The sequence below is a fragment of the Astatotilapia calliptera genome, chromosome 14 (assembly GCF_964374335.1).
Source record: "Astatotilapia calliptera chromosome 14, fAstCal68.1, whole genome shotgun sequence".
Taxonomy (NCBI): domain Eukaryota; kingdom Metazoa; phylum Chordata; class Actinopteri; order Cichliformes; family Cichlidae; genus Astatotilapia; species Astatotilapia calliptera.
In genome coordinates this window covers 1,557,186-1,575,281 of record NC_137435.1, presented here as the reverse complement: position 1 = coordinate 1,575,281, position 18,096 = coordinate 1,557,186, and the positions used below count along the sequence as shown (strand labels likewise).

Below are 18,096 nucleotides of genomic sequence, written 5' to 3'. Positions count from 1 at the left end.
TTACAATATAAAGCACCTCGAGGCCACTGTTGCTGTGATTTGGTGTCATATGACTAAAATTTAATCTTTTAACAGGAAGAAACCTCCAGCAAAACCAGGCTCAGGGAGGCACGGCCAGCAGCCTACATCCGCATATCTAAGGGAGAATTAAAATTTTCCTCCTGTTAAAGCAAAACACACTGTTCGAGTTTTGCAGCTTAGTCAATACTTCAAAGAACAGGCAGGAAAGAAATATGATTGCTATCTCAAAATTGTCCATAGCAACAGTGTGAAAGACTTTAAGGCCACTGAACGACCCACAAGCATCTCGTGTTGTTAGGTAAAATGTGTATTGCTGGAATCATTCACACTGATTTCTGCATCAAAAGCCTCTTTGTGAGAGCTCGACTGTTGCTAGCAGATCTCCTACAGATTGCGTGGAAGACACCGACTCATCTGCAGAAACTCGCCGAGCTGGAGTTGAACTTTAAAACGTGCCTTACCTCTAAAACCAACACTTTTCTAATGGCAGATATTCTCCACTTCCAGTTTTTGTGTCACACACAGTTTCATTACCAGTTGGCAAATGTTTGCAGACAGGTTGGCATCCTCCTTGTCACCTACTTGCAACTGACGCAACTTGCAATAGCAAAAGGGGGTTTTGGTGTGGCTCAATTTCACGATACCAGCTGCCAGCAACCGCCCACAGCCACCTGCCAGCTGGTCAGAGAACACAAAGCCTTAGCTGATGTACTTCCCTGGTGATGCTTGGAGTTGAAGGTTTTTTCTTTTACAGTTACATTATTGTATCTTGAAAGATTGGTTATTAAAAGAATCAAAAATATGAAACTAATGCATGTTTAAAAACATAATAAAACGCTGAATGAGTTGTGAGGTTTCTGCAGGGCACTGGTGGCAATCTGCAGGGACCAGAATCTTACTGGTAACAGGTAAAAAAGGGAACTTCAACTAAATCTTCTTCCAGTAAACCTGAGACAGTTTGAGAAATACAGGAAATAAAAGTGTGAGTTTTAAAGCCCGACCTCCTGCCTCTGGCATCTGTGACATCTTTACCTGCCTTACCTGTGAGTCCCCATCTTGCCACACACCAGGTTACATGCCAACACCATCAGCGCCGTCACATTTTCTGATATTAAGCTTGGATTACAGGAGCCAGTTAAACCTGATGCAGTCCTGAGCCTGCTTGTTAAAGCAGATTGCCAAAGAGCTGCTGCTGACTGAACTCCTGTGATATGCACACTACTCCTTTAAGTATTTGTGCAGTTTCAGTTTTGCTTCTATTCGACTTTAACCTTTAGTTTCCGCATGCCTTCTCACGCATTCTTTGTTGATCTGCAGTTCATCATTAGCCGTCCTCACAACCGGACTGTTGGTAAGAGCTCGTTTTATTTCTAAGATTTAATGAGAAATCCAGCTGGTTTTAACTTCTGTGTACATGTTAAAGAATTAATGCTGGTGGCAGATATAACTAAATATAAGATGAAGCATTTTCACAGTAGGGTCATGATGGCAGTTAGGAGTATATGTACGGTTGGAGGAGGTTAAATCATAGAGTGAAGTATAGGAAACATTGGAAGGCTGAGGGAACGTGACTATCTGAACCTGAACCCTCCACAGTACATCCAGAACTTCTGTCTTCAGTCAGTATTTACAGTGGCAGCATTTCAAAATCATATTTATGAAAAAGGAAGAAGTTAGCATTTCTCTGTCTAAACATACAGTTAGGCTCATATATGTTTATATTTGGACTGACACAAGTTTGGGTTTTTACCCGTTTGTTGAAACATATTCCAATTATAGTTAGAAAACGGACATGGACGTGATGTGCAGACTCTCAGCTTTCATTTGAGGGTTTCCAAATTCAAACTGGATGAAGGCGTTAAGAGTTGCAGCTCCTTAACATGTGCCACCCTCTTTTTAAACGGACCAAAAGTAACTGGACAATGACTCAAAGGCTGCTTCATGTTCAGGTGTGGGCAGATCCTTTGTTGTGTCTTTATCAATTCAGCCGATAAAAGCCTGGAGCTGATTTGTGTTGTGGTGCTTGAATTTGGATGATTTTGCTGTGAACAGACAACATGAGGTCAAAGGAGCTCTCCATGTAGGTGAAACAAGAAATCCTTAAACTGTGAAAACAGGAAAAAACATTTGAGAAATGCTGTAATATTAGGAAGGGTGATATCTACAGCTTTGTACATCCTGAGAAAGAACAAATGCACTGGAGAGACAGCAACGCAAAAAGACCAGGACGTCCACAGAAGACACCAGTGGGGTGTTACACCCCGGCCTAGGCAACCGGCGTGCAACGCAGGAAAATAAAAATAAGGAAAAAACACACGACAAAAAAACCCCCACTAAGGCTCTCCACCAAATTCCCAAAACGGAAGTGTCTCAAAACGAAAGTATTGACAAAACCCATTTACAGCTATTTACAACAAACTATTTATTTACAACACGGGGGGAGATCGCGATCATGACAAACTGAAACACAGGGCTTAAATACATAGAAGGAGCAATCAGGGAATGGACCACAGGAGGGAAACACAGCTGGGGCAAATTAGACCTGACGAGACAAGGAAACGTAAACTGAACACACTAAGATAACACAGACTTTCAAAGTAAAGCAGGAAATACATGACAGTCACGCAAAAAACAAAACACTGACAACACCGAAACGTAACAGGGGTATGATGGCAGAATCGTCTCCATGGTGAACAGAAACCCCAACATTCGTTGGACAAATGAGACCAAAATCAAGCTCTACCAGAATGATGGCGAGAATAAGAATGGAGCAGGCGCAGAACAACTCATGACCCAAAGCACACACATCATCTGTAAGACACGGCGGAGGCAGTGTGATGGCGGCCTGTGGCGTTGGGACACTAGTGTTTACTGATGAGGTGAGCCGAGTGACCTCGAGGTGTTCAGAGACGAGCGTGAGCAGAGGAACGATCACGGAAACAAAGAAGGAGAACAAGAACTAAACCTTCACCAGAGAAACGACAGCAGGAGCACAGACACTACAAACAAAAAACACTGGGTCAACGTCCCAGGACCGTGACAGCCAGAGCACACGCTACATATAGCTGGACATTGTCCATGTGCTATATGTGCTCCACGGCATTGCTGTGTTTCCTGGAACATGTCTTTATTACTCATCAGCTTCTAAGCGGCATTTTGAAGCCTTCAGGGACTCATTTAGCTGAGGCGAAGCGTAACAGACCGCAGCCGGCAGAGCTGCCTGTATCACCATCCATCTGGCAGTCAGAGGCCACACCCCTACTAATATAAACTTACACAGGTGAGTTGTAACTGTACAGATGTTATGAGGGGGGGTATGAGATACTGGTGGAAGAGCGAGGAACATCTGTCTGGTCTCAGGCTGATTTTGCAGATGTTCCCTCAGCTGACACCGTCCCTTAGCCCCTAAGAACAAAACCGAAACCAGTGATTCACAAATGTGTCAGTTTAAAACATGAAGCCTTTAAATGACAAACAGCAAACATCTGCAAAAAGCAGCACTAGACTTCTGGGAGAGACGAGGAACGTTGTGCCATTCCAGCTGCTTTACACGCAGATCCTCCGCATCCAAGAAATTGGAGCTCTTGTTCCAGGCTGTTCCACGGCACGTTATTAGGTATCATCATTTATGTTGAAGGAGACACAACTTTCACCATAAATTATGTTGCTTTTACTTCCCAGAGCCTTTCCTCCCAATACTGACCTGAGAAATTCCTCACCGAGACATGTGCCAGGGCTTAGTCGAGAAAACTGTGTGCTTTAAGTTGACTCTTGTTAGCAGATATGGGTTTGAGAGTCTGCACAAGCTCACAGAAGCTTTCATCGCCCGTCTCTGAGAGATCATTGTTGTTTTTATCATTAGCCTGGTTGCGGAAACTGCTCCCATTACTGTTAAGTCCAACAGAGTATTCGTTTGTGTGCTTTATGTAGTTTTTTGGCAGCAGCGCCGCACTGCCTCCTCGATGTGCAAACCAGCTCTGATCCAAATCAAACAAAAATCAAACTGTTGCTCACTGATATCAGGGGGTCGGAGCTCCTAATCACACACAGATTAAGTTCACAGTATCGCACGTTTGAACCTTTTCCTTCACGCTGTGAGAAGGCTGCTGATCTTCTGCTGATATTACCACGTGTGCTGCCTGCAGCAGAGTTTGGAAATATTTGATAAATTTCACAATGCCTTTACATGTATTTACCTCATTAACTTTCAGCACTGTGCTGCTTTGATTTGAAGTCAGTGTTGAAGTTGTCATAACACTGATAATCTCACTTCTAGCTCGTGATGTAAGCATGTCTTGGTCCAAAGTACGACCAACCGCTCAAGTCCCAGTACCAAACTCTGACGCCCTCACAAGTCCTGCCATGACTTTCACTGCGTTCGCTCCATTGTTGTTTCCATATAACATGTTCTTTGGCACTGGTTCCATCTCTTTACTTTCAGTGAAAATGTTTTATCTCAGGTAATTGCGTCCCTCGCAGGTTTTGATGATTAGTCAGTCAGACTGTTGGCAAACACAGAGAAGCTCCAGGATGTGTGTTGAGTAGATTTTGTTCCCTGCAGGGTTTAGAGGAAGAAACACTGCACTCGGGATCGCTGTGAGCAAAGGAAACAGCTGGAGAAAAGAGGTGGGATCTTGAAAGTAAAATGCAAATAATCCAGAGGAGGAGGAAGAGTGGGAGGAGTGAGAAAGTGAAAACTGGAGGGTGAGAAGGGACAGAAGAGAGGGAGTCCATGCTCTCCAACCACGTGTAGACCAGCAGCTCCGGATAACGCACCTTTTCCCCCCGAAGTGAACCATCACCTGCCAAAACTCCACCACACTTGTCCTTCTGGATGTTCATTCCTCTTTTAATTAATTTCTCTTTTCCTTGGATAGCTGGAGCCTTCCCCAGCAGCGGGACATACGACTGGAAGAGTGAAGGTTGGAAGTTTGACCAAAAATTCCTGAAAACTAACCAAAGAAAGGATTTTCTTCATTCTACAACTGCTGTTGAGTTTCAGCTGGAGTCCAGCAGAGGACAGACGCTGAAGACACTTTCAGCCATCTGCATCCTGTCGGAGGGTCGGGGAGTGGAAGCCTCCGGAGGGGCCTGCTTTCTCCCAGCTGTGATAGATTTCTTGAGGATGTTGCAGTGAGTTGTGGGGCAGCAGACAGCAGAGGATAATGTGATGCAGATGATGGTTTTGCCGCCTGTGCCATGCAGAGGGAGAGGCCAGCTCTCGTGAGTGTGTTTGTGTTTCTGTGTTCTGTCAACATCATCGCCATCACCCAAAGACCATGCAGCAGGGACCTCTACGTGCAGGTCGAGAGCCTGAAGGAGAAAGTCTCCAACATCTCCAAAAAGGTATGACTGCAAGCCTTTATGGCTCACTTAGAAACACACGCACTTCATCACGCAACATCACGCAACGTGAACGCTTTTTAATGCTCGAAGGTCAAAAGCAGCTTTAGGCTTTGAGATTCGTACCTCACCCTGCTCAGCTTTACAATCCATACTGCTGCACTTCACAGAACTCAGGTGTGTGAACTGTGAACTGCAACAGTATCTTCGGTGCCTTATCTTGAAGATATGTAAGCATGCGTTTATTGTTGAGGAGGATGAGTCATGTAAAATAAGTACAGCACACACCTAACGCACACCTAAGCTGCAGAGTGACTTCTGCGTAGAAAGAACAAGTTTGTCACACAGAGGACGAGCTGAGGGGAGGAAGGGTTGTTTTCACTGAGAGTCGTGGAAAGCTGCTTCGGCAGAATGAGCATCGTCTCTGAGTCCCAGACATGCAGATCGTTTTCAGTTGTGACTCATGCAAAATTAATCCACAGGAGTTTTTTTCCCTGGAAAAAAAACCCTCTCTTTTACATGACGTAAGCAGATGTCAGTGTCCCGGGAAAAACGAGTCCGCTCTAAAAGTATTTGCGCTGCGAGCTGGGTGGATGTGGTTGTAGCTCCGTAGTGTTGTTTGCTAATTAGCACTAAGCATGCAGCTGAAAGCTGAGCCTGCAAGCGCACTTGAAGAGCTCTTGGCTTCGGGGGCTTCTGGTCTCAGAGGGTTTCATCGTGCACACAGTGAGCTCTTGTACCTGGAAAATGTTCCGCTTCTCGGTGGTTACGCACATGTGCAGCTAACTTTCTCTTTCCCTTCAGTTGTCGCTGAACTGCAGCCTGTACACACCCACCATGGAAGACTACGAGGTATGTGCCTGCACAAAGCACTGACTCACGTTTCAGCCCGCAGCTAAAAATGCCTGACAGACTAATAACTACAACACACAGAGGCAAAGATCCTCCGCTGACTAATCGCTTCAGCTTGTGCACATTCAGGTTAAAGGTCAAGCACTGACCGTGGTCTTTGTGCTCCGTGTTCAGTGATCTTAATGTTCTGCTGGAGCCGCTGTTTAAACATTTCATGTGTAACAGTGCAACAGATGGATGCAGTGAGTGAGAGTGAACGCAGCTTCAGGAAGCAGACAAGCACAGCTGTGACGCCGGGGTCAGGGGTCAAGTTACAGAATAGCTTCATTAACAGGGACATTGGCTGTGTCGGGAACACTGCAGGGTTCCTTCAAGACTCTGGCATAAATATCAGTGTCCAGTCCTTCAGGGTGAGGAGAACGTTTTCTACATGAGGCAGAGCAAATGTCATGTCTGCAGCAGCTCCGTGTTGGTGGCTCTGCTGCAGCGGCTTCCTGTGGCCTCCACGTGCACGCAGTCACCCTCAGCGCTGTGCACCGCGGCTTGTGGACGTTTTTATCCTCGTATCATTAAAAAAGGAAATAAAAGTTAAAATATAATATTGATGTCATTTTTACGACCGTGACAACATAAAATGGACACGTTTGGTTTCTTCGAGCTTGTCGCCCAACTCGTTTTGGGAATTCTTCAGATGATGAAAGCTGCAGAGACCCACAGGGTCCGACACAATAACAGGTCTCCTCAGTCTTTGGTATTTTCCCATCATCTCAGTTGTATGACATTTCCTGCCACATGAATGGTAAATGGACTGGTTCTTATATACAACTAATTCATTCACCCATTCACACAGGCACTGACTGAGTATCTAACACTCATACACATTCACACTCAGAGCAACATTGGGTTCGTATCTTGCCCGAGGATATTTGGCATGCAGGCTGCATGGGATCGAACCACCGACCTTCTCGTTAGCGGCTGGTCTGCTCTGCCACCTGAGCTCCAGCCACCCCTGACAGATAAATGAGCTCAGTGTGCGTTCAGTATAGCTCAGCCTACAGGCTGCTGTTTATCCCTAATATGGTCATCTCGTGCACAGAAGCTCCACCCACTTGATGTTTAAACCCTCTTTTTGTCAGGAGCAGCCAATCAGAGGACAGTGGTCTTTAAGAGGGAGGCGCTAAAACAGCATGTTTTAGACAGAGAATGAACTGAGGGGGTTCACCGCGGCCACGTGTCCGATAAAGAAGGATTATTTTGAACCACCAATCATGCAAAGCTGCTTTCTGAAGCTGCGCATGACTGTGACTGCTGTGATTTTTTCCTTCATGGCATCATTCCTTTGCTCTCTCTCCTTTCTCTCCCTCCAGCAGATTTGTCCCAGGACCACGATGCAATGTTTTGCTTCTGAAATTATTGTCCTCACGCATGAGTGGGAGCTCGAGCCCAAGTGGAAGAAATTGAATAGATTGCTGAGTAGACTGGCGTCCAGGATAAACCAGGTATGAGAAACGGCTAAAAGAGGAATTCACATTACTTCTAATGTAAGAGTTCTTTTAAACTGTGCATTCAAAACTGAGGCCCTGATCATCCTGCTGACTTTGAAGGAAATTTCATGGAAAGACTTGAGATGTAGGGTGTTGGCTTTGGTGGTCTGATGGCTTCATCGAACAATGACCTCCAGCTCCGATTGTGGAGGTTTACATTACGTATGAGACGAGAAGTAGCACGTCCAAGTCTGAGACCGCAGTTGTTAGCTGGACAAGAGTGAAGTGCCAACTCCAGGTCAGAGCCACGTTTAAGTACCTCTGGGGTCATTTAGGAGGGAGAGAGAGAGCCAGTACTCCTTTCTATCTGAGCTGTGTGTCAGTGGCCTATGATAAGGAGGCTGTGGTGGAGTCCCATAGTGCAACAAAGAGAGGCGCGACAAAGTTGTGGTCTGGAAAGACTAAAAACAATTAGACAGGTTGGTGTTACAATCAACATCTGCTGCACTGGAGAATCCATGACCCCAACACGACAGGCCCAGAGGAGAGCCAGGATACCCCAGAGTGATGAGCTCTCACAGTTGGCTTGGAAATATCTCAGGGTCGCCCCGGAAGATGTAGGGGGTGGCTGAGGAGAGGCATGTGGCAGAGAATGGATGGACGGGTGAGGAGTTAAAAATATCTAATTAATGAGATGACTGTTATAAGATCAGGAGCTGCTCAGGTTGTGGCCATACAGAGTTGTTTCCTGTGTAAAGCACAGTAACCACTGAAGGAAGGACTGATGAAGTAATACTGTGGTCGTTTATTAAGTAGACCAACTATGATTAAAGCCATTTGTTAAAATGAGCTCCTATTTGGAAACGGAAAACTTTATGAAGCTCAGTGGAACAGATGAGATATTTTCTTTGCGTGTGCTTTTGACCTTCTCACGTCACTCATGAATGTCACGGCGAGCTCAGAGCTTGTCTGGACTTTAGGAGGGTTTAGCTGCTGTGACTGGGTTTCCTGCACGTGTGATTCTGTGAGAGCAAAACTGAGAATCACAAACCTGGAACATATTCCCACAGATGACCTTCTGCCCCTGCTTTCAAAGAAAGATTGGGAACAGCCTGGATCAGCTGATATGCCACAGCTGCTGCTCTTTCCCAAAAAAAAGGACCTGATGAGAACTCACACATAGAACCCACGCATAGAACCCACGCATAGAACCCACGCATAGAACTCACGCATAGAACCCACGCATAGAACCCACGCATAGAACCCACGCATAGAACCCACGCATAGAACTCACACATAGAACTCACGCATAGAACCCACGCATAGAACCCGGACACAGAACCCACACACAGAACCCACACAGAGAACCCACACATAGAACTCACACATAGAACCCACACATAGAACCCACACATAGAACCCACGCATAGAACCCAGACACAGAACCCACGCATAGAACTCACACATAGAACCCACACACAGAACTCACACATAGAACCCACGCATAGAACTCGCACATAGAACCCACGCATAGAACCCACACACAGAACCCACACATAGAACCCACACACAGAACCCACACATAGAACCCACACACAGAACCCACGCATAGAACTCACACATAGAACCCACACACAGAACCCACGCATAGAACTCGCACATAGAACCCACACAGACACGAAGAGAACATGCAAACTCCACACAGAAACCTGATGGAGTCCAATTTCCTCCAAATATTTATTTTTATTTGACTTATTATTTTAATATTTATCATGTTTTTAGCATGTCTGTCATTTTCAGTTACGTTGTTTCTCTTTTAGTTGTGTGTTCATTTTCTTTCTACTTGGATTATAACATATTTGCCTTGATGTAAAGCGCTCTGTTGTTTTTCAGTCACTGTACGAATAAAAACAACAACTAATAAAAACTTAAACGCTTAACAACAAGAAGTTTGTCTTTCCTCTGAAACATTTATGTGATGGACCGGGAAGATTTATTTTAATTTGATGACGATGACATGTACGCCAACACGTTGGCAGTTGTTAGTGCTGTTTCCTAACAGCAACGAGGTCGTGAGTTTGACTCCACCCTCTGACTTTTCTGTTCTCTGTGTGTCTGCGTGGTTCCCTCCGGCTTCCTCCCACAGTCCAAACCCATGCCGCTGGTAGGGTTGCGACAGACTGGTGACCAGTCTGGGATGTACCCAGCCTCATGCCCTGTGGTAGCTGGGATAGGCTTCAGCCCCCCTGCACCTGTATTGGATTATGCAATTTTAAAGTCAGTGTCTGGGATTTTTAAGGCACCTCACTGACTCCTTCAGAGGAGGAACTGCTCGTTTATTTAAGCACAAGTTCACATTTGGTACTTAGAAGTGAGAATTGTAATGATAATGTAACCATTACAGGATTAAAGCCCACAGTGAGGAGCATTGCTGGTAGATTACGTTACCCTCCCAACAATTTTTGTTTTCTGGTGGGAATCCAGCTTTGACTTCTGTGTCACGTGGAGAGATATCAGTGTTGCTTTTTGTCCCAACTATATTTACTTCAACACTGTGATGTAAGTTTTGTTTCAGTTACTGGTTAACAGCACTGTACAATCTATTACTGTACCATCTGCACTGATTTGAACATCAAGGCAGAAGCTGAAGAGGACCTAGCATAGAGCCCTGGGGTACTCCAACATTACATTAAAGGCTGGTTACACCATGTCCCAAAGACTTATGGGTTGTAGGAAGTTTCTGGTGAAAACCTTGAATGCTCCAACTGCCCTTCAAGTCTTGGTTGTGTTCCAATCTTCTTCCAGACAATAACACGTATTTCTGTTTCTTCCCCGCAGACAGCGTCAAAGTGTCGTCGTTGTGAGGTCATGAAGGAGGAAAATGCAACGACCTTTCTTGAAAATCTTCTGTGGACTGTTGAGAAATCTAACAGTGACTACTGTTAGGACTTTCAGAAGAGACTACATGGCATGACTTTCTTTTCGTTAACTTTCTATTAAACCACCTGCACACATATAAAGTGCAGAATGCATGATGCAGCTCGGTGGTATTTGAGGTGCAGCTAGAGACTAACGCAGAGTTCTGGGTGGAAAAAGCTTGCTTGTAGTCTCATATCAGCTAACATAAACGTCTCACTGATGACGTCATAAAGAAGACACAGTCAGGTCCCAACTAAGCTGCAGTCAATTGCTGAGAGCACATTGGTCACTTTAATGTGCTTTAAATATCTGTGTATTTGTGTCTGCTAATAATGAGTATTATTATATTAATAAGGCTTCTACCAAGCAGTTGGACAGTGGGTGAAAAGGGGGTGTTGGGTCAGTGTGTTTATTGGCCTTGGTAAACTGATGGAAGAACACCAAGGATGGCAGGAAACAGACCTGCCTACTAGGGGTGCAACGATACACAAAATTCACGGTTCGGTTCGGTTCGATACTTTGGTGTCACGGTTCGATATTTTTTCGATACAAAAAAATGTTCATGCCTTTTTAATTTGTCATTTATTAAAATTATAAATATATATTTTAACTCAAAAGTACAGTTTTTAAATTTAACCCTAACCCTTGTGCGTGTTTTTTATTTTGACAGCGAATGCGCACCTGCGGACCACTTATGTGCAGCCCTGGTTATTTAGCTCGTCATATTGCAGCCACAGAAATTCTTTTGTCCATGAAACCATAAAGCTGCACTTTCTTTTTGCCTTATAGTCTGATTTGTCATAACTTCTCCGTTTTGTGGTAAGCTTTTCTTTGGCTGTCACTTCTTCACCCTGACCTGTCTTATTTGGCTCAGCAGAACTAAAATATATATCTGTCTGTGAAGGTTCTCAGTCATCCAGGTCATCGTAGTCAAATATAAATCCTGCTGCTTTTACACACGTACTCACATAAGCTCAGCGATTCTCTGCGATCAACCTCTCACATGTTTAAGCTGCAGGAGATTTCACTTGTCATGTTTGCATAGTAAGCTAACGATTAATAAGACGATGTCAGAGGAATTGGTGCACAAATTATCATCACTCACAGATCAGTGCTGTCGCTCTCTATACACAGTTCGCGCGATTGCAAAGTGAAAGCAAAAAAACAAGCGCAAATTCAAACGAGACTTCAATATGTCACATATTGACAGTGGCTCACCGATGCCAATGACATAATTACCCAGCTACATTTCTGAAAGAATGCAAAAGCATTGACATATATTTTTCCTACAATAGCCCGACGGGCAGGGCAGAGATAGATTTTGGTAGCCCGACTGAAAAAATCGCTAGCTCTGGGACGTCGGGCTAGCGATATTGTGAGCCCTGTATCTGATTGAGGAATCACTCATCTTTGGAAAAGAGAGTTTATTACAGAGAAATGTCTCTTTCCAAAATAAAAGCTATACTATCCGCTTCTTCTGGGCTATATTCTCAGCAGCATAAGGAGAATCCTGTGCTAACAGCTGTCTAAATGACTCGGCTAAAGTTAGTAGCATGCTTGTTGTTTTTGTCTTGGCACTAGGATGATGTCGGTGTAAATGTGCAGTCATATTCGTTGTGTTCCCACTAGTGCTTTCAGGTTAATCTCGTTGAAATGACCTTAACGCCACAACACGGCAAATCTCCGTTAACGAGCTACCACCGATCGCCCCGTGCATGGGGCTAGACGGCCAACACGTTAACGAGCTAACTGCGCTAACACACTAGTTCCCACCCATGTAATTGAGCATTGCGTGGCACATCCAACATACTGTTTTACTTTAGTCCATGACTCGCTTACCTTCAGGGTCATACGTCACATGAAAACCAAAATAATTCCAAACGCCAGATCTGAATGAGGGTGGGGGAGGTCCATGTTGTAAGGAGAGCTTAACTTCTGTCACGCTAGCTTGCCCTACGCTCTTCCTTCTGACGATGCTGTCTGTGTTGAGCGCTCAGTGAATCTGCGTTCGACTATTCCGCCTAGGCTGCACTGTCGACCCTAGGCGGAGTAGTCGAACGCAGATTCACTGAGCGCTCAACACAGACAGCATCGTCAGAAGGAAGGTTGATAAAATAAATTACAAATTTTGTATTGTTCGATACATATGCGTACCGAACCGAAAGCACTGTATCGAACGGTTCAATATCGATACGAATATCGTTGCACCCCTACTGCCTACATATTTCACAACCATAGACACCATCACAGAAATGTGCGATGGTTTCTGAGGACGTGGGACTTCCTGAGGATCGGTCGAAAGCCACTGCCACATTATTCATGCATCAGACATTATAAGGCAATGGACAGCTGCAAGGACAGCACTGCTTACGCCTACTGTGGCCAAAATATGCTCCTATACAGCTCTGATGTAAACCTCAGAAACATATAAAGCTTTTTCCACTTGTCTAATAAGCTCATTCTCTCCCTGCTTTGATCTGATGCTCCTGTATTTAGTTCAGTACAATAAACTTCATTTTGAATGTAAACTGATACACGCTGTTCACTCTTATTTCTTGCACCTTCAGAATAAAATGACCCCCTTCTGTCTTTTTGTACAGCTTGGTTAGATAAACGTTCATGTAAAGTTAGATGGTAAAAATGAATTATTTCCAGGTAAGTGAGCTTCAAATGAGAAAGTCCCAGCGTCATATTTTTAGAGCTTGGAGTGTTCTAGTGTAGCTTGGCATCATATCTACGAAGCCCCTCAGTTCATCCTCAATCAGCATTGACTCTAATGGCCCACTTTCTCCTAATTGGAGAACTTTTGGGAGCCTGCTGTGAGCTAGTCTAGAAGAACCGTTCACTTCCCATTAATGGTAAATGGCCTGTATTTGTATAGCGCTTTACTAGGACCCCAAAGCGCTTCACACATCCAGTCATCCACCCATTCACACACTGGTGATGGTAGCTACATTGTAGCCACAGCCGCCCTGGGGCGCACTGACAGATGTCAGTATAATCCCATTGTACATTAACTGGATCGACTCCACTATTTGGGAGTTTAGGCACTTTAGTATGAACAGCTGGAAACCATCTACCCCCTGAGACTGACAGACCGTCGGGTTTGTTTTTATCTTCAGAGTCTTATTTAAACCAGATGCTAACAAACTAAATGTTTGAGAGAAGATACGGCCTGTTTTCAAGTCTGTTTTCGTGGATACCTTCTACTCGTGTTCAGGTTCCGGTGGGTGAGCGTCCTTTTGCAGCCAAACTCAGCTGGCTCCTCTAAACTCCTTTAAAGAGCTAATCAAAGTGTTAGACATCGTTTCAGAGTGTGACACCGAGGTGAGGGTATGGTGGGTGTCTGGGGGGCTAAAAATGCTGTCCAACACACATGAACACACATGAATCAACGCTACATATGAGCGGGTGGAGGGAGGTTTGCAGTCTTCACACCCCCCGTTCTCTGTTGCCTGTTGGGGCGGGGGTGCTGGGAGGAGGAGTTGGCCGTCCGACTGCGGTCTGGAGTGTGGGGCCTCCCTGCTGCTGTGGAGTCGGGGTGGTCTGCCTCTCCCCACCGCAGGGAAAAGGGTAACACCACCTGGGTCTGGGTGCAGTTTCCCCCCCCAGGGGGCAGTACCTAGACCCGGTTCGTAGAGTACGCTTGGGGAGTGTGATTGTGTGTACAGCGTCTCTTTATGTCTGTCTCCACGTTGGTTGAGTGTGGAGTAAGTGCATATGAGAGCAGGAGGGTGGGAATGGATGTTTGTGTCTGTGTGTGCCTGTATGTCTGTGTCTATATGTCAGGTTGGGTATCAGACGCCACCTCTCTGGGGACATCTCAGGCCCTCCAAGGTTTGGAGGCCTATCTCCACCCACCACCACTTCCCCTGCCAGTGGCGGACTCCCTCAGACATCGGTGCGTTGGTGGTTCTTTGTGTCTGGGGGTGGGCGTCCAGGTACACACCGGCTCACTCCTTGGCGGCCGCTTATCGGGGCCTGGAGCCTGGGGCTCGCTCGGGCCACTTCGGAGGTGGGGTTAGAGACCATAACGCTCGCATCCTATCAGCTGGCTTGGAACATTGCACGGGCTAAAAAGCCACACAATGAAGGGGAGTTTGTTAAAAAATGCCTCAGTGACCTTGTTGAAATCTTGTCTCCTGAAAACAACAAATTAAAACGCGTGGTATCAGACGTCCAACTGTCCCGCCACACTGTTGAACACAGAATATCGGACATTAACACGGCTATTAAATCACAGTTGCACTCTGACCTTCAAGCATGTGAGTATTTTAGTGTCGCATTGGATGAGAGTTGTGATATAGAAGACAAGCCTCAGTTGGCAATATTTTAGGGTCTGTGTCAAACGATTGTGTGATCAAAGAAGAGCTCCTGGATATTGTGCCATTAAAAGACAGAACCCGTGGCACAGATGTGAAAGAAACCATGATGGCTGCATTTGAAAAAGCAAATCTGCCCATAACGAAATTAACTGCACCGCCACGGATGGAGCACCAGCCATGATGGGATCTGTGAACGGGCTTGTGGGGCTGTGCAAAGCTGACCGAACTATTCCTGACTTTTGGAATTTCCACTGCATCATCCACATGGAGCAACTCGTGTCTAAATCATTGAATTTAGATAACGTCACGAAGCCTGTGATGGAAATCGTCAACTATATCCGCACACATGCGCTTAACCACAGGCAATTCAAGAATCTCATCGCTGAGCTGGACCAAGGGCTTCCAGGTGACCTGCCGCTGTGAGGTGGCTGTCAAAAGGCCAGGTACTCTCTCGCTTCTTTGAGCTTTTGGATGCCGTGAAACTGTTTATGGAAGAGAAGGACTATCCCGAGCTCTCAGACCTCAAGTGGATTATGGATCTGGCCTTTTTGGTCGACATGCTGTGTCACTTGGACAGACTGAACCTGACAGTTAAGAAGAAACAGCTGGAAGCATCATATTGCAACTCATGAGCAGAAAAATCGCCAATCTACACAAACTGTGTTAACTGTGGAACACTTTCAGAGCCGGCACATCTGGAAAGGCTCCATCAGTGCTGAAAGGTATAAACAGGTTTAAGAGCAACATCTGCTCCATGCTGATGTTTCTCAGGAAGGCCTTTGTGTTTGAGCAGGACGATGCTGAACCGCAGACTGCTTCTATTCCAGCCTCACGGCTTCGGAGCAGAGGAGCCTGCAGTCCAGACCTCTGACCAGCTGACAACATCTGGAGCAACACGAAAGCAACAAGAGGACGAAGCAGAGCCAGGACTGCTGAGCAGCTGGAATCCTCCATCAGACTGGTGTTAGAGAGCAAACATGGACCTGTCCTACTTTTACAGACGTGTCGCTGCATCATGTTCCCAAGGAGCTCCTATTTTTATCACCATGGTTCATGTTCACAGTTTGATATGTTTCTGTGTTCTACTGTGAATGAAATACAGTTTGAGACTTGAAGTCACTGCACTGCTTTTATGTCCATTTTACACAACAGCTAACTATTTTGTACTTGGGTTGTATAAAGATGCTCAAACATTATAGTGAAATACCACACACAGAGTAATAGTGCAGAAAATCCTGGTGTAATAACCAGACACACTGCAGGAACTACAATAACTACATTTATGGAACCTCTGAGCGCACTCAGTGCTGCTGTTTATCTCTAACATTCCAGCTGGGAAACATTTAAACATTAACGCTCTCTGTCCCGCGGCCTCAACGTAAACTATTCTAGTTTGTTGCCCGACGAGCCAAAGTGAAATTAATGAGCGAGTCTTCTTCTTGATTAACAGCCTGCAGATGAAACTGATTCATTTTCTTGTGTTCTAGTAGCATCAGTCTGAATCTTGGCAGCAGATGACCTGTTTGGACAGCTGCATTCATTTACTGGTGTTACTGGCTGGATGCATGCAGTCGGTGTGGTGCTCCCAGCTGACTTTAAGCTCAAACTCTAAGCATTTGTCATGGTGAAAATAGCGCCACCTTCAGGGCACTGAAAACATTGACTCTGCCTCATGAGCTCATTAAGCTCCCTCCGTCGTACACCCCTCACAAACCGAGCCCAGGACCAGGCAGGGGTTTGATACGTCTAAGCGCCACCGGGATGTGAGCGAACGAAGCGCTTTCAGTGCAAAGCAGGAGCCGATTCAGAACTCTGGTCGTGTTTAACCTGAACGTCTGTCGCTGAAATGCAAGAATATGAGACAGAACTGCTCTCAACACTGAAAATACTCCGAATGATCAAGAAAAACCTGCAGAAACATAAAGAGAGACGTCGACCCGTGAGAGAGTAAAAACACACCATGTGCACGTGTCCTGCTCCAACACCGAGCTCCCTTTAATTCATTCGTACAATGCAAGATTGAGTTTTGCACACATGACATCAGTCGGAAGAGTTTTCAGCATCACATCTTATTTAGAGCTATTTATAGCTACAGGCTGCCACCGCTTCATAACGCGCACGCACACAGGCCGTCATGGAGGAGCTTTAGCTGGTTAGTAATTGGATTCAGACAGTTTTAGCTCAGTTTCAGGGCTGACAGCAGCTCTCTGGGCCCTCTGGAGGAAAACTGGGCGGTAAGTGTCTCTGCTGAGAAACGAAGTCCGAACAGAGCTGTGCAGTAAAAGAGAAAAGCTTAAAATTAACGAGACGGCTCTTTCAGGGGCCGCTTCACCCTCTAACCCCAGAGACAGCAGCTTGTCCGCTCCTGCGCATGCTCGGTGGGCCTCGTGGACCCCGCTCAGTGTGGCGTACATTTGTAGGATTTCCCCAGCAGCCCTCCATCAGCTCTCAGGCTTGTCCTTGTTGGGCCCCATGAAGTCCACGCCGTCGATGGGGATCTCCTTCTCCTTGATGGCCGCCTGCACGCAGCGCTGGTACTTCCGGAAGCTCTCCGTGCACGGGTCGCCGCTCCGGTCGCCCTTCAGGAACTTCTCGGCAAACCAGCGGTTGAAGCAGGTGTCGTACTCCCGCTTCAGCTCGGTACAGGCCTCCCCCACGCTGTTCATCTCCGGGAAAAAACACCGCTCGGCTCAGAAACGACAGAGGAGCGAAACCTGGAGGACCTACCTGCCGTTCCAACCCGGTCAGCGACAACGACATGCGCACTGTGGCTCTCCTTGGAGTGCGCCATGTGATTGGCTGGTTTGGAGAAAACGGCGTACCTGCGTGAGGACGTAACAAAGATTTGTACAAAAGAGGTATTCACTCTGAGGAGAAATTACGAACCCGAAGTGTTTTTAAAAAATACATAGTTAAATAATGGAAATATTTTAAATGTTGATCTATTTACTAAAATGTACCTTTAAGGCTGCCATAATCATTTGTGGCAAATAACAATCATATATAGTATGTAGTTGTATTTTTCCTCTTCCGTTTTTCTTTGTAGCAAGTTTAAATTCATGTCCTCTTCATTTGTCAAAATGATTTCTAACAATTTGTGTTGCTTTTTTGTAGTTTTTATTTATTTAATTATTTTTAATAAATATTTTTTA

The 18,096-nt window shown here is 45.6% G+C and overlaps 2 protein-coding genes and 1 long non-coding RNA gene across 5 annotated transcripts; 1 reads left to right on the top strand and 2 right to left on the bottom strand.

The window, feature by feature from the left end:
* Positions 1-1,924: 1,924 nt before the first annotated feature.
* LOC145420197 (uncharacterized) lies at positions 1,925-3,865 on the bottom strand. Its single transcript, XR_013901498.1, has 3 exons — positions 3,725-3,865; positions 3,298-3,426; positions 1,925-2,063 (listed from the first exon to the last, which is right to left on the bottom strand). It is a non-coding gene; the product is annotated as an uncharacterized LOC145420197 (long non-coding RNA).
* A 717-nt stretch (positions 3,866-4,582) lies between these two features.
* il15l (interleukin 15, like) lies at positions 4,583-11,221 on the top strand. Of its 3 annotated transcripts, none has more exons than XM_080289178.1 (4): positions 4,583-5,367; positions 6,169-6,216; positions 7,587-7,715; positions 10,539-11,221. In XM_080289178.1, the coding sequence occupies exons 1-4, from the start codon at positions 5,221-5,223 to the stop codon at positions 10,644-10,646; spliced, it is 432 nt and encodes a 143-aa protein (XP_080145304.1). In that variant the 5' UTR covers positions 4,583-5,220; the 3' UTR covers positions 10,647-11,221. The 3 variants fall into 3 exon arrangements, 2 of the variants coding, with proteins under 2 accessions (XP_080145304.1, XP_080145303.1); XM_080289177.1 differs by having other exon boundaries at positions 4,967-5,367; positions 7,584-7,715; XR_013901497.1 differs by lacking the exon at positions 4,583-5,367 and adding an exon at positions 5,949-6,090 and having other exon boundaries at positions 10,539-10,676.
* A 5,686-nt stretch (positions 11,222-16,907) lies between these two features.
* On the bottom strand, positions 16,908-17,749 carry triap1 (TP53 regulated inhibitor of apoptosis 1). The gene has a single exon (XM_026191719.2). It carries the CDS (start codon positions 17,608-17,610, stop codon positions 17,386-17,388), a length of 225 nt encoding a protein of 74 aa, XP_026047504.1. The 5' UTR covers positions 17,611-17,749; the 3' UTR covers positions 16,908-17,385.
* Between the last annotated feature and the right edge of the window lie 347 nt (positions 17,750-18,096).

What these genes read in the sequence shown, in the direction of transcription:
- il15l (XM_080289177.1), top strand. Translation starts at nt 5,221, where the DNA reads ATGCAGAGGGAGAGGCCAGCTCTCGTGAGTGTGTTTGTGTTTCTGTGT. An exon ending in CCACCATGGAAGACTACGAG is followed by an intron (nt 6,217 to 7,583) that starts GTATGTGCCTGC and finishes CTCTCCCTCCAG; the next exon opens with CAGATTTGTCCCAGGACCAC. An exon ending in TGGCGTCCAGGATAAACCAG is followed by an intron (nt 7,716 to 10,538) that starts GTATGAGAAACG and finishes TCTTCCCCGCAG; the next exon opens with ACAGCGTCAAAGTGTCGTCG.
- triap1 (XM_026191719.2), bottom strand. Translation starts at nt 17,610, where the DNA reads ATGAACAGCGTGGGGGAGGCCTGTACCGAGCTGAAGCGGGAGTACGAC.